Raw genomic sequence first — 15,276 nt, forward strand, 5'->3', positions numbered from 1 at the left:
TCATGGAGAGGAAACTAGTATTTTAAGAAGTCTTTAAATGATCATGCCTCTATAAATGTGCCATCAACAAAAAACAAAAACAAAACAAAACAAAAAACATAAAAAGAGGAGGGAAGAAGAGGTTGGGGAGGATTCTGTCCCCTTTGGAACACAAAGGTCTTTCAGTTGTGGGTGATTGGAATGGGGGTGTTTGGGTAGTGGAAAAAAATGTTCTAGCATGTGGTAATGAGGTTAAAAAAAACAGCAATGGATGATTACTTTTCTCCATCAAGGCTCCTTTATCCTCATAAGCTCAGACAGTGGTCAAAATGTTAGACACCCCTCCCTGTTTTATCCATCCCTTAACTGTGTTCTTTGACAGGACTGGTTTATACAGCTGGGCCTTTGTTCAGCTTTGGGGGAAATACTACGAACAGCAGAAAGTATGGCAGATCACCTATAAAATGGTAAATGGTAAACACTCTATTGAAGTGCAAGATTCCACCTTTAAAGATTCGCCTTTGTTTGATTAGTTTTTCTTTTAGGGATTTGTAAAGCAAACACCTTTAAAATTTTGGGTTTTGTACTGAAGATTTTATGGTGATACGGGAAAATTGTGTTAATCAGTAAAATTTCTTACCAGCTACATTTTAATAAACACCGTAGAAAAGAACTCAGCTATCTTACTGACTAAAATTATAGTTAAAATTAGACATTTCTATTATAGTGACATAGTATTTTAAAGAACATCTACATTGTGTGTGCTTAGCCATACAACTGATTGAAAAGAGAAAGCACATAGCAAAAGCTGTTGATTTAAAAAAGTTTATCTATAAAACGTACTTAAAATTTTGTTTTCATGGGAATTTGTTAGTGACATTACTGTTAGCCCAATTTTAAATCTAGTGTAAACCTGATACTGGAATCTTCTTGTGTGTTTATACTTGTCATACCTTTATAAGAGTTTAATGATTTTCTTCTCTACAGTACATGCCATACCCTTTTAATTTTTATTTCAGAGGCAGGAAACTGGTAGCCTTTAAGTTCCTACTGATTAGTTTGTACCCATTTATAGAAAAGAGCTATCATTCCTAACTCGTCCACAGTGGCAATATGACCCATACTTTTAAAGTTTTTTTTTTTTCCCTAAAAACAACAGGGAATGTGCTAAAACCAGAAAGATTAATGGGGGAAGAAGATAAACAGTTAAGATGTAAAATGAGTTTAGAGGTCAAGCTAGAAAAATAAGAAAGCTTATGGATTTAATTCATATTCATCCAAGCAAAGAAGCTTTGGCATGAAAGGAACCAAATGAAGAGGCTCAGCATTCTTATAACATCAACCATAGCTGCATCCCGCTGTTTTGGAGTTTGGGTTGATAGATGCTCATCGTCTTTGGCACTGCACCCTTATTTTTGGACTTTCCAAGATTATAATGGCAAATTCTTCATCTTGCCATGAAGTTCAGAAAATTTGTCTTTGCCTAGTGTGCCTATCTCTCACATCAGAAGCTGTTGTCCTAGGAAAGATTTGTGCACTGTATATATGTTCTTTGCTGTCTCTTTTGAATATAACATAAATATTTTCTACTTCATTCATTTTCAACAGCTGTTGTAGAAACAGGCTGGAACCAAGTCTATATTGGGCATGGAAAGAAAGGATGAGTCCCCTAAATTGACCAGAGTTGAGCAGTGTATAAACTTTTTCTTGTCAGGGTTATTTGGATTCCAAAGAGGGTAGGGGTCATAATATTTTTCTTCATTGGACTACTTAGACAGTCATTCTCAAGAAATCTGACGCTGATGTTCAGTACTCCTTTTAGCTGTGAGCCTCCTTTCTTATTTCTGCTAGGGAAAAAAAAAACACCATTCTCTAGAGGTTTGCTTTTGAAAGCTTAACTTGCTTGATTTCACAGTGACCTTTGAAAACAAAAGAAATTAAAACTAGACTGGTTACTTAATTATTTTTGTCATCATTATTAGATCCTAAATAAATTAAACATGCCACAGATTTTATTTCAAGACATCTACCATGCTAAGAATAAGTCACTTTTGATTATGGAACAATTTGCTATTTATTTAGACTTAGCCAGTAATGTGAGAGGGGAGAGAGAGCAAGAGCAGGGGGTGGACACCGTAAGAGGAAGCACACACAGATAAGGAGACGGGGCGGGGTGGGGGGGAGGCTCAAAATAAGTACTTAATGATATTATTGTGGAAAATACTTCAAACTGATTTTTTTTTTGGATATATGCACCTTACCTGACCAGTGATGTTCATGAATGAAATGCTATCTTCTTTTACGATGAATACGATAGATATGGTGAACTTTTTATAGGTTATTACCAACATGTCCACATATATATATGTGAACATATGTAGACACTTATACATCCTCGTGAGGTAAACATGAAAAAAATTGGCATTATTTTAGAAAACAATAATTAAGACATTAGTACTACTCACTGTAGTAGTAATATTTAGAAATACATTTCCTTCGGCTTTTTTTCTTTATTTTTCATGAATTAATGAATTGGGAGAAGTTTGTTTATACTTCTTTATTTTTCCCTTCAAAATACGTACAACTTTCAACCAAATAGTTTTGAGTTATATAGTAAATGAAAGTTGTTAGCATATGATTATGGTTAAATTAAAATGGTCCTGTCTAATCCTTAATAGAGAGGTTCTGTACAAAAAGAAGGAATATTAAGGCCCATTAATATACAATTTGACAGTAAATGTCTTTTCTCTCTTCCTCCTTTTTTCTCTTCTTCTTCTTCTCCTCTCTCTCTCTCTCTCTCTCTCTCTCTCTCTCTCTCTCTCACATACACACACACACACACACACACGCACACAGACACCTCTCAAACTTCTCTAAAAGGTCAAGGATAGAAAAATAGGAATTGAATTACTCCCTGTTTCACTAGCAATTGTTCTGATAGAGAACAGAAAAGATTGTCCTTCACAGGTATTCTACAGACAGCTTTTAAAGATACCTTCTTAGAGATCTTGAGAAAGGATATACATCCCATACATTATTCTTCCACTATTCTATCCAGCTAAATATAACCTGAAATTTATACATGTGGCAACCATGTGTCTCAGAAAATTTCAACAGGCTTCTGATTTTTTAGACTTTATTTCTTTAACTCAAAGCATACAATTACTTGTTAGACAATTTGTCCCAAATTTTGATTCAGAAAAATGGTACTCATTTTTTGTCGTTACTTCTTATTATTAATAAAAGAGTTTTACAAGGTGTATAGGAAGAGATAGTTTTTGTTAATCCCTAGATTTTCCCCTTTAATACTGTATCTGTCCCAGGAATGGAGCGTGTGGCTACTCAGTGCTCGGCTTTCAGACTCACAAGGAGCCGAGCATCTGGGGAAACTCAGGAGGTGAGCACTTTCACGCTGACTCAGAGACCAGCCTTGTGACTCCAGTCTGGCGCTGTCACGCCTGGTTATGGAAAGGCAAGAACAATGCCTCCCTTGAGAAAGGGGAAAAAAGTCTAGTGCAGTCACAATTTTGATGTAAAATTTAAATCATCCCTCCACATCCTGTGGACTTAGAGCTAAACCCATGCTCAAATGGAAAAAAGCTCTTTATTTCCTTAAAGAGTATACCCTCTCTAACTATAATAACAAGTTTCAGAACCACAAATCTTAATGCTAGATTTTTTCAAATAATTTTTAAATAATCAGAACAAAAGGACTTTTAGCATTTTTAACCTGTAGGTAACTGAAGGTTAAACATTATTTTTCTGTTTGTTTCTGATTAATGACAAATGTATAACAATACACAAATTAAATAATTTACAAAAGATTAGTATTTACGTTTTTTTTTTCTTCCAGACTCATTAATTTGGTCATTTTACCTACAATGTAAAAGAAATTTCTCTTCAACCTTTAAAGGTCTTAACCATTTCTATCGTTTTCTTCAAGTAGATTGGCTGAAATGTAGTGTATTTGGTGATTAAAAAGAATCCGATCAAATGTTTAATAACTCAAGTATAGGTGTTACTGTTTTTGAGATAAGGAAATTAAATTTTAGCAATTATTGAACAAGTCAAAGTTAGGGTTTTTTAAAGTACAAAATGCTTATTACCATATTCTTGTGCTGTAAATGATGAGAAAAGTTTTGATAATTTTTCTTGAAAAGAATATAGAGTTCTGTAAAAACGTTTACTAGCTCTTCTCTTTATGAAAATGACTGTATCTTGGAGCCATAAAAGTTTGCCTAACCAGTTTTCTTTCAGTCTTATCAGACTTATAATGAACTCCATTTTTTCTAAGTATTAGAACATTATAGAATGATTAGAATAGAGTTTAATTAAATTTAATACTCTTTCTACCTTTTTATTTATCAGGAATACTTTTGTTGTAGGCACTTAACTTTAAAGTTAAAACATAAAATGGTAAGTTTTAGCTGGCAGATCCATTTATTTAGGTAAGTTTTGGCTCTAGAGCCCAGCTATTAGGTTACTCATAATAAAGCAATCTTCTTATTTAGAAAATTTTCTTGCAATCTTCATCCAATAACATGTGGTCTAACTTTGGAGTCAATTTTTAGTGATTACAATTAGTGAGACAGTAAAAGAAAGTAGAAAAGGAATCAAATTTTGAATTCTGAATCCTTGTAGCCTGCAATTTTGCTATCATAAACTGTTTCTAAATGTTTACCTTTGGTATTTGTCTCTCTCATTTAGAACACAAAAACAAATGGACATTTTAAAGTTCATTTTATTGCATACTTTAGGTCCATTTATTTCAATTCTGAAATATCTTGTGTCCATCTAATAAAGAGGAACTAATTTCTTTCAGATATTGACAAGAATTCAGTTCTGTTTCTGAGTCTTTACTTCTCTCTCTCTAATTTCTGATACTTTTTCCTTTTCCTTTTCCACACTTTCCTCTGAAAACTCTCTACCTCTTCATGTTTTCTCTTCTTATCCTCTCCTCTTTCTCTGACTGGACAAGGCTGGAGAAAACTATTCGGTGAGAGGGATGCTAGTAAAGAGAAGGCAGAAAGGTGGTGAAGCAGTTCAGAGTGGTGCTCTTCTTATCAGAGAGAAGGGAAGAGCATAAGGAACTACTTGATATCAGTGAAGAGAGCATCTCAGAAACCAAACATATGACAAGGTAAACACGGGGATCAGCCCTGGTAAAGGTCACTTTGAAAGTTCTTGGTGACTACAACATTTTTAATTAACACAGTTTTAAGTACAGTTTAAACTTTTGTAACATTTATTAAATTTTCTGTAAATTCAAATTATATTTCAAAACAGAATAATAAATTTATTCTTAAGTAGCTATAGCTCAAAAATTGCTTTTGTTTTTAGATTTCAATGTTGTGGTAAATTGTGTTTGTAAATACTAGTAGAAATAAGTTTCTGGTGAAATGTATAGTAAAGATTACAGGGGAATCTAGTCTTATTTATTATCCTATGTTGTCTGCTTTTATATTTCTATGAAATCTGTGTTTCTGCTTCCATTTATAGTGTACGCCAGGACCTGATGAACTTGTTCATGCTTCTGAAAAACAGTATAATGAATGTGGTCTTTGAATGTGGGAAGCAATGGATAGAGAGTATAGATTGGCATGTTCTATAAGAGAAACTGATGGCAAAGAAAATTTATAGAAAAGAGAAGAAAAATGTAAACATTTGAAAGACTACATGTTTACCACAAATCAATTTTCTATCTAAAAGACCTCTGAATATTTTATATGACAGATTTGGTTAGAGAGTTTACATAGAATTCACAGGGTAAACACCCAGCTGACTCTAAACTTAGTGGGAAAATGAAGATGATCAAAACATGGAAGAGGGAAAAAGAAAGTATAAACCATAAGGTATAAATAATAATAGTTGAGATTTATAGATAAAAATAACGAAACTGATTTTTTCTTTAATAAAATGATATGCTAAGTTTGTGTAAGTCTATAAATCACAAAGGAGTGTTGGTTTTTTCATTCATATGAATTAAAACCTGTCCATTCATGCTAAACGTCCATGTTGATTCCCCATGTGGAATAGGTAACATTCTATTGTGAAAAAAATCTTTGAAAAACAGTAGAGTTTAATTCCTAATCTTGATTAACCTTCTCACAACAACTTTAATTACAAAAGCAACCAGTCAAATAAATGTAAATATTCTGAACAAGTAGTTTTATTACTAGAAAAACTAGTGGCACATAACTTCTAGAAAAATAGTATAATCTTTGGATATGAAGGATTACCAATTTTTATTTTATTTTGTAATTTTTCTTTTGTAAAAGAAGATGCATCCTTTCAAATATTTTAGTTGTTTTTGAAATGTGTTCTGCCATGCTTAAAATTTAACATGAGAGGGTGAATATTAAAAGTGAGTATTTAGGAGAGCAACCAATGGAAGTTATAAATTAAATAAATGTCATGGTCCAGAATTTTTAACTTTCATATTCCGAATGTTTAGTTTTATAGAATCGTTTAGAGAATAATTACATTTTTTGCATATCACTTTGACTTCTCTTTATCTGTCTTCTGTGCTCAGTCCTTTTCTTATACTGGTCTCCCAAAGTTTGATGGACTACAAAATTCAGATTTCCACCCCCCTTCCCAATTCTCTATTTTCTCTCTGTTTTTCTCTTGGAGAGACAGTTCTGTTCTTGAACTGCTGTTTATTATAGTGCAAAGACCGAATAGTGTAACAAAAGATATTTAACCACTTTATGACTCAGTTTTCTTTTTTATAAATCAAGAATAATAAAAATACGGAATCCGAACATTGTGGAAGAAGTCAATGAGAAATAATTACAATTTTTGGTTAACTTTCTACCTGTGTTTAAAAGATTACACTGAGTTACTTCCACAGAAGTCCCGCGTTTTCTGATTATCTGCTATTTCTTTTTAAAATCCTCCAATCAACAAAGATTTATTTCTAAAACTGAATTTAATATTTCTCTACAAGTTGACCTTTCTTTCTAATTTATGTATTTTTCTTATTAGCAGTATTGTTCTCTAAATTACACAGTCAAGTAATCTGTTTATCCTTGAATTATCTCACCCACTCATTCCCCTTCTCTGGTTTCCACCCTCAACCTTCTATCAGTTACGAATTTCTGAGGGATTTTCTTCATAAAATGTAATTTTGATTATGTTACTGTGCAGCTCAGAAATCATCTCCAGCTTCCTTCTACCTTCAGTATCAATTTCACATTTGGTGTAGCCGTTCACAATTGTTAGGCTTTAGCCAGAATCACTATCATCTGGTACCTACCTTCCATCCTTATCTGCTTTTACTCCTCCTGGAATCTACTGCTTGAACCAAACCATTCTACTCACTATCCTGTATCATTCTATAAATTTCTTTAATTTGCTAATGTCATTTCTCCTATCTGGAATCTTCTCTTCTCTGTGTCTATTTGATTCTGATCCATCCTTCATTGCCCTGTTGAATTCTTCTGATTTGTAGGAAGCATTCTCTGATTATTTCAAGCAGGACATTATCTCTCTATTATCTATCCCCCATAGTACTCATATTTTTTTAAATTAATTTATTTGTTTATTTATGGCTATGTTGGGTCTTCTTTTCTGTGCGAGGCCTTCCTCTAGTTGTGGCAAGCGGGGGCCACTCTTCATCACAGTGCGTGGGCCTCTCACTATCGTGGCCTCTCTTGTTGCGGAGCACAGGCTCCAGATGCGCAGGCTCAGTAATTGTGGCTCACGGGCCCAGTTGCTCCGCGGCATGTGGGATCTTCCCAGACCAGGGCTCGAACCCGTGTCCCCTGCATTGGCAGGCAGATTCTCAACCACTGTGCCACCAGGGAAGCCCCATAGTACTCATATTTATAAAAAGCCATTTACCTTAAAATATTCTTTCTGGATTTCTTAATTATATTTCTTTCTATTTATTTATTTATTTATTTATTTATTTATTTATTTATTTATTTATTTATGGTTGTGTTGGCTCTTCGTTTCTGTGCGAGGGCTTTCTCTAGTTGCGGCAAGTGGGGGCCGCTCTTCATCGCGGAGCGCGGGTCTCTCACTATCGTGGCCTCTCTTGTTGCAGAGCACAGGCTCCAGACGCGCAGGCTCAGTAGTTGTGGCTCACAGGGCTAGTTGCTCCGCGGCATGTGGGATCTTCCCAGTCCAGGGCTCGAACCCGTGTCCCCTGCATTAGCAGGCAGATTCTCAACCACTGTGCCACCAGGGAAGCCCTCTTAATTATATTTCTATCTATAAGCACATGATAGTCTTTCCATGTTTTTCCATGAATGAATGCGTGAATGAGTGGATATATGTCTTCTCTTTCCATCTATACAGTACATCCTTAAAAGTAAACCAGAAAGGTCTTCATATCTAAGTTGCCTGTTTCCTCCATAACACAAAGGTAACTTGCCTGACACAAAATTAACACTCAGGCAGTTCATTCATTTACTCATATAAAAATACATTGAGTGCCAACTATGTGCTAGGAATTGTGCTGCCATATAATTAATTGTAATTCATTCAGTATAGAGGATTAGACTATTTAGGGAAAAAGTACAGAGCAATTTGGAAAGACATGTTCAGCTTGGAAAAATCACATGAAATGGTCAAAAACAGACCTGTACTTGTTAAAATCTTGTGTTCTAGTTTTAGATACTAATAAGAAGATAAGAAAAAAACAAAAGCTATTGAATCAATGTCATAGGTTATACTGATGTTCAGTTTTTTCAGGTGGCCTCTAGCAAGAGTTGATGATATAGTTTGAGGTGGGGAAAAGTCACTTCAACCATGGTGGTTAGGGAAGGCTTTGTATACTAGCTGGAATTTTAGTTAGTTTTTTTTAGAGATAATTATTTTTTATATTTTTTTATGCATAACTGCAAACCTTAAAGGAAACAATATTATCATTCCAAAAGAATAACCAGTAGAAGGCACTGCTTCCTAGGACTTTATCTCTGAATTAACTAGTCAAAGGTTAAAGTGTTTAGAGAAAGACAGAAACTTTAAAGAGTAACTATTATATACAGAAAGCAGTTCCCATTCTGAGTCTTCCATTTTGTGCTTGTTCCACATACACATTTCTTTGACCTTGTGCATGTTGTCATTTTCCAGAAAAATTGCAACAAAGAAAATATCCTGAGCAGACAAAAGTTAAGTTTAAGGCAGTAAGTAGATGATTCCTCAGTAATAGACCTATTAATAATTAACTCTGTAACATTTTTTATAAAGTTACTTCACTTTTATAGTCTTTTACTTATTACATTTTAAAAACAACTGTAGGATTTTTTTACAAGTACTTAAAAAACCTGATTAAACAAGGTTTACCAAATCCTTTACATAGAAATTATTGAAAAGAAATATAGTATTATCACTAAGTTGGATTTCCTTTTTTTTCTGACAATATTAAAGTATTTTCTAAGCATACTTGTCCTGTAAGACTAGATCTTACAACTATCTACAGTTAGAGACTAGTAAGAGGGTTGCTGGTTTTAATTAGTAGCTTTCATTAAACACATACTGATTGAAAGACTACTATTTTCAGAAAGGATTGTAAGTCCTGGGTAAGTAGCTGTGGACAAAACTAAAGTCTGCCTTCCTGGATCTTATAGCGGGAGAGACAGATAAACAAAGAAATAAAATAATTAAATATGTCAGGTGATAAAGGCTGGGAAATGATGTTGGAGCAGAAAACTAAATGAAGTGAGGGAACAAGAAAGTGTATATATGGGGTAGGAGGACTTCAGATTGAGAAAATACCAAGTATGAAAGAAATATATTTAAGTTAGTGGTGAATTAGTCTCCTGTTGCTGTTGTAACAAATCATCACAAGTCTAGTGCATTAAACAATACAGATGTTTTCACTTAACAGTTCTAGAGGTTAGAAGTCTTACATTCAAGGTGTTGGCAAAGCTCATTCTTTCTAGAGGCTCCAGGGGGGAGTTTGTTTCATTGCCTTTTCTACCTCCTAAGAGGCTCACAACCGCATCATCCATTTTCAAAGCCAGCCTCGTGGTATCTTCCAGTCTCTCTCTCACTCTGATCCTCCTGCCTCCCACCCTTATAAGGATCTTTGTGATTACTTTTGGTCCAACAAGAATATCCAGAATCATCTCCTTATCCCAAGATCCTTAACTTAATCATACCTGCAAAGTCCCTTTGCCTTGTAAGGTAACATATTCACAGGTTTCAGGGATTAGGATTTGGACACCTTGGGTGAGAGGCATTATTCTGACTAGCATAGTGGGTCTGCAACCTTAACTGTGCATTAGAATCACCTGGAAGCTTTAAAAATTTCTGATACCCTGTGTGCATTCTGAAACCAATAACATCAAAATGTCTGGCAGTGGGACCCAGGCAGCAGTATTGTTTTAAACCTCTCCCTATAGTTCCAATGTGTATTCAAAATTGAAAACCACTGGTTTAGATTTCTGTTGCAGTCTTATTACATCTTTTATTTACTCTACCCCTAAGTTTGCTATATATATCTGAATACAGTTGGGGTCATCCTATTTACATAGCCTTTAGCCAATAGCAAAGGACTCCAGTAGTTTTAAAATTACTTTCACGTATGGACTAGAGTAGCCAGATTGTGCAGATTTCTACAGGGACAACGGAAGGAAAAGTGACTCCTTGTAAGACCAAGTTGCCCCTTACAAGGGAGTCTCTTTCTTATCTATTACATTCATGTAACTCAGCAACTCCAGGAATGTTATAGACTAGAAATAGGATTTAGTCCATATTCCTGTGTCTCCCCTTTTCCTAAGTAAGCTTGAAACTTAAATTTATATTATACATCCTAAAACCATCTCTGCATCTTTTCTTTTATCATGACTTCCTACGTAAGGTTCCGTTTCCATTTTATCCCAAGGTTTCTGTTTGTCCTTCTTTTCCCTCAAAATCCAACTGTTCAGTGATTCCCTGAAGCATTTCACAATCCTTTGGCCTTCATGGAGCCTTCGGGTGCTTAATATAATGTCATTTGGCCCTTAACCTGAACTGTCTTTCATCATTATTTCTCGTCTTATTTAAAATTTTCTCAAACAGTTCATAAGCTTTTAATTTAATTTAATTTATTTATTTTTTTGGCTTCATTGGGTCTTCATTGCTGCACATGGGCTTTCTCCAGTTGCAGCGAGCTGGGGCTACTCTTCTTGCGATGCACACGCTTCTCACTGCGGTGGCTTCTCTTGTTGTGGAGCACGGGCTCTAGGCATGCAGGCTCAGTAGTTGTGGTACACGGTCTTAGTTGCTCTGTGGCATGTGGGATCTTTCCGGACCAGGGCTCAAACCCATGTCCCCTGCATTGGCAGGTGGATTCTTAACCACTGTGCTACCAGGGAAGTCCCATTCATAAGCTTTTAAAACAGAGACCCTGAATTACACTTTTTTATTCCCATTAGAGAATAGTCTTGCACATAGGAGGTAGTGAGTAAAGGGTTGTTGATGATTTAAAGATTCCCTTTGGTCCTGGAATTAGACATCAGTTCTTTCAAGATTTTCTTGTTCACACACAAAAAAGTGAGTTAAAGACTACTATTATAAACTATAATAGTGATAGTTATAAGCTAACTCCAGAAGTTAGTTTCACACTAGATTGTATTTGTCAGTCTCATGTCAGGTTCTTTGAAGTCTGAGTTTTGTTCATTGGTAGGTCTAGCACCTACCATAGGAATGACAAAAATCATCTCTGAATGAATACAGAAGAGCATAGCTCAGCCTAGATACTCAAGTTGTTCTACGGTGTCCTTGCACTGTAACACAGACGTGTAGTGTAAGCTGCAAGTATTGGAACCCTACATATCCCAGACAGACAATACATGGAAATTTTCAGTGCCTCCTTAATGCTTTTTTAAAATTGAGACTTTCTTCTATCCAAAATGAAACACTTTGTTAGACAAACTTTGATAGGCTAAATGTAGATGATGCAACCAACAGATTGATAGCTCTTTACATAATTTATGTATTTTACTTTTTTCTCATTTTCTAGCCTATTACTGAACAGTAACCATAGCATTTTTATTCTAATAATTTAAAAAATCTTTAAGAAATCTTTTACCTGAACTGCATAAAAATACTCAAGTCCAACATATTTAAGAGCATTCTATAAGTCTCTGAAAATGGAGTTGAAATAAAGATGAAATATGTAATATTTTAGGATCAATTTGCCTTTTGGCACCATGACTCCTTCATGGTGTTTTAGACCTTATACTTTTTTCTCCATAGAATGATATGTAAATGGAGAGACTGTTTATCCAGTTGGATATAAAGATAATTTAAATATTGAAAGAACTAGAAGTCTTGAGAATAGCAATATCTTAACTATCTACCTTATATACCTTATGTCTACTTTTAGACTTTTAATTTTCATAATCATTATTAATAATGATGTTAATGAAATAGAAGTCAGCAAAAAGGTCATGCCTTCTGAAAGTCATAGAATTGTATTAACTTAGGAAAAGCCAGCTAATCTAGCTTTCTGCTTTGATAACCCAGAAACTGACTCTTGATAATAGCCTGGAATTTTCAGACCATTAAGAGACTGAGGTAGGCTCCAAACTACCAGACTGTTAATTCCAGCAAGAATAGTAATGCCCACACAGACCCTAAATACTATGGTTTATGTAATAAATGAATGATCTCCTTGTAGTCAAGCTTCATGTGAAACCAAGAAATAATTAAAAGTCTCTTTATTGATTTAATCTGATAGATCACTTCTCAAAGACCTTACGTATTTTAAGTCTGTTCTGTCACTCCATTCTCTTTACGGGAATCAGAAGTTCGCTTGGACAGCATGGAAACAAAACAGTGGTAGTTAAATCTCTCTAGTGTTAAGACTTACTATGTATAGTTTAATCTGTCAATTTGGTGATAGATATGGTGTCGCCAACAAGACTGAGACTTTTCTAACTCTGTTAACTCCAGCCCCTTACTCTTTCTACATACTTAGAGTATACTTGGAGTAAACCTTGGTAATGAGATCAGAACTAAAGATACCTGAAATGTGCTGGCCCAGTCTGCTTCTCCTTTAAACAGCTTACATGGTAACTGCTATCATTTCCTCCTTTTCCTCTGTTCTTCAGCTGATCAAGACCCCTGCTATTAACATGTTTTCTTTAACACTTGCTAATACATTTGATCAGTTTACTGTCAAGTATGACTGGCCAGGGAGCACTTCTCTATTGGGAGACTGTGTATTTCATGTTGATTCTACAGTTTTAAGTCTTAGAAGGCAATCTGCATTGTTATTTTGGAGGTTTTTTTGTTTTCTCTGTTTTTGAGGGGGGTGGGTCACACTGTAGTTTTAAAGTTTGTAAAATAAACACCAGCTATTGTTTACTGAGTGTCTACTCCGAGCGAAGTGCTCTACAAGTCAGTTTTCATATGGAAACAGTTCCTTCTCAAAAAAGTATTACAAGTAGATATGACATCTCACTTTAAAGGTGAGTAAATTGAAATAGAGATTAAAGTAAGTCTCACATGTAGTAAGTAGCAGAATCAGTATTTTAATTCCCTTTATTTTTTTCTACTGTGCTATTATATCTTCACAGAATATATTCAGCCCTTGAATACACTTTTCTTTTTAAACGTCTAACACTAAGAATAGTATTATTCAATGGTGATTAGAGGCCCCTTTTTTGGTAGTACATTTTAAATTTAAAAATCAGTTATATATATGAATGAAGTGATGTGGCAGTTAATACTTTCCTGCCTCCCATTCCACTGGTCTAGGGTACAAATGGATGATTCTGTAAACACTCTTTGTTGAACAAAAATTAGGGCTTTTTCAAGTTCAGGTCAAGTTGTAAATCCAAGAGAGGTTTTTTTTTTAATTAAAACATTTAACTCTGTACTGCTTCTATGTAGAACTTTTAATGAAAAGGATTTCTTATGTTTAACTAAAAATATTTGCCACTTATTTTTTAACCTCTGTTAACATTCTCAACCAGACTCAAGTATAAAAAACTATTTAATTTTTGTTCAGTTATCTAAGTGCATTGTCCTATAGGCATTAGCTCATCAAAACAAAACATCCTTATTTGATTTTTTTCTTTTACTTAGGTATTCAAAGGAATAAATAAATCTGAGAATCCACATCTAAATATTTCATGGAACTGTGGAAATAAAACTGAAATATTTTTATATTCTTACCTTTTTTACTACTTGCAAATTTTATATTAGAACTAAATGCCAAAATTGGGTGATGGGGAGGTGAGAGAGAAAAATTCTCAAATGTTTCAGAATTAACAGTGATTGTAAAATTTATTCAGTTCTTAATAAGCTTTAAACAACTATCAAACTTTTTGTTTTGTGATCTGAGGTTTGCTGGTAACAAATATTTCTACATTTTATAATAATCTTACTTTTAATAAAATGCAAATCATTATAATGGCAACCATCCATTTACTTTATTTTTTGATGAAAGAAATTTTAGTTATTTCTCTTCTTTTAACTGCCAACAGTATTTGCTATTCATAGATATCCTGTCTTCAATAAGGTCTATCAAAGTGTAAAATGAGATGGGTATTTTTCTTTCCTTTAAAATGGAATGGTCTTTCATTATGCAGTGTTCTTAGGTGAATTCTCTTGTTTAAGAAGCCAGAATACAAGAGAGTGCTATATTAGTGTATTATTCTCACAACAAACAAGCACTGTTCTGTTGCTACCTGCTTGGCCATTGTTTCTGATTGCGTGTGCTTTGCAGTGGTATTTGGATGGTTTCCTGCTCTCTGCCAGCACAAAAAGGCATTTCTGTTACAATGGCCCCTAACCACACAATAACGGCATTAAGGATTTATGTGGAGGTTTCATTATTTTCTCCTCTTTTGTTCCTTCCAGGATGTCTTCCAAGCGACCAGCCTCTCCGTATGGGGAAGCAGATGGAGAGGTAGCCATGGTGACAAGCAGACAGAAAGTGGAAGAAGAGGAGAGTGACGGGCTCCCAGCCTTTCACCTTCCCTTGCATGTGAGTTTTCCCAACAAGCCTCACTCTGAGGAATTTCAGCCAGTTTCTCTGCTGACGCAAGAGACTTGTGGCCATAGGACTCCCACTTCTCAGCACAATACAATGGTAGGTTTCTCATGGTCTATTGTGCCTATGCTCACTCTGTGACCAGTCTACTCCTCTAGTAGTTTAGCTTCAGTCCTAGGGTTTGTAATTATCATCTACTTAATAGCCATACACAAGATTCACTCCTAACATCTTAGAATTCTTAATAAGTAAATTGATTCCAGTAGGGAGTATAAATAGGCTATTTTTGTTTTGTTTTGTTTTGATTTTGTTTTTCAAGAATTCTGCTTTTGAGGCACTCCCAACTTAATTAGGGGAAA

General features: G+C 34.7%; 1 protein-coding gene across 10 annotated transcripts in view; it reads left to right on the forward strand.

Moving 5' to 3' along the window:
• Positions 1–15,276, forward strand: part of SOX5 (SRY-box transcription factor 5) — a 1,015,676-nt gene that overhangs the window by 650,244 nt on the left and 350,156 nt on the right. For 7 of the 10 annotated variants that reach the window (XM_082635813.1, XM_082635815.1, XM_082635814.1 and 4 more), the window contains one exon: positions 14,785–15,016. In XM_082635813.1, coding sequence (XP_082491939.1) covers positions 14,786–15,016 — 231 coding nt within the window. In that variant the 5' untranslated portion in view covers position 14,785. The remainder of the gene's footprint in view (positions 1–14,784; positions 15,017–15,276) is intronic. The other 3 variants (XM_082635817.1, XM_082635818.1, XM_082635811.1) reach the window with 1 other exon arrangement.

This window comes from Mesoplodon mirus, assembly GCF_964341445.2.
Source record: "Mesoplodon mirus genome assembly, chromosome: 11".
Classification (NCBI taxonomy): Eukaryota; Metazoa; Chordata; class Mammalia; order Artiodactyla; family Ziphiidae; genus Mesoplodon; species Mesoplodon mirus.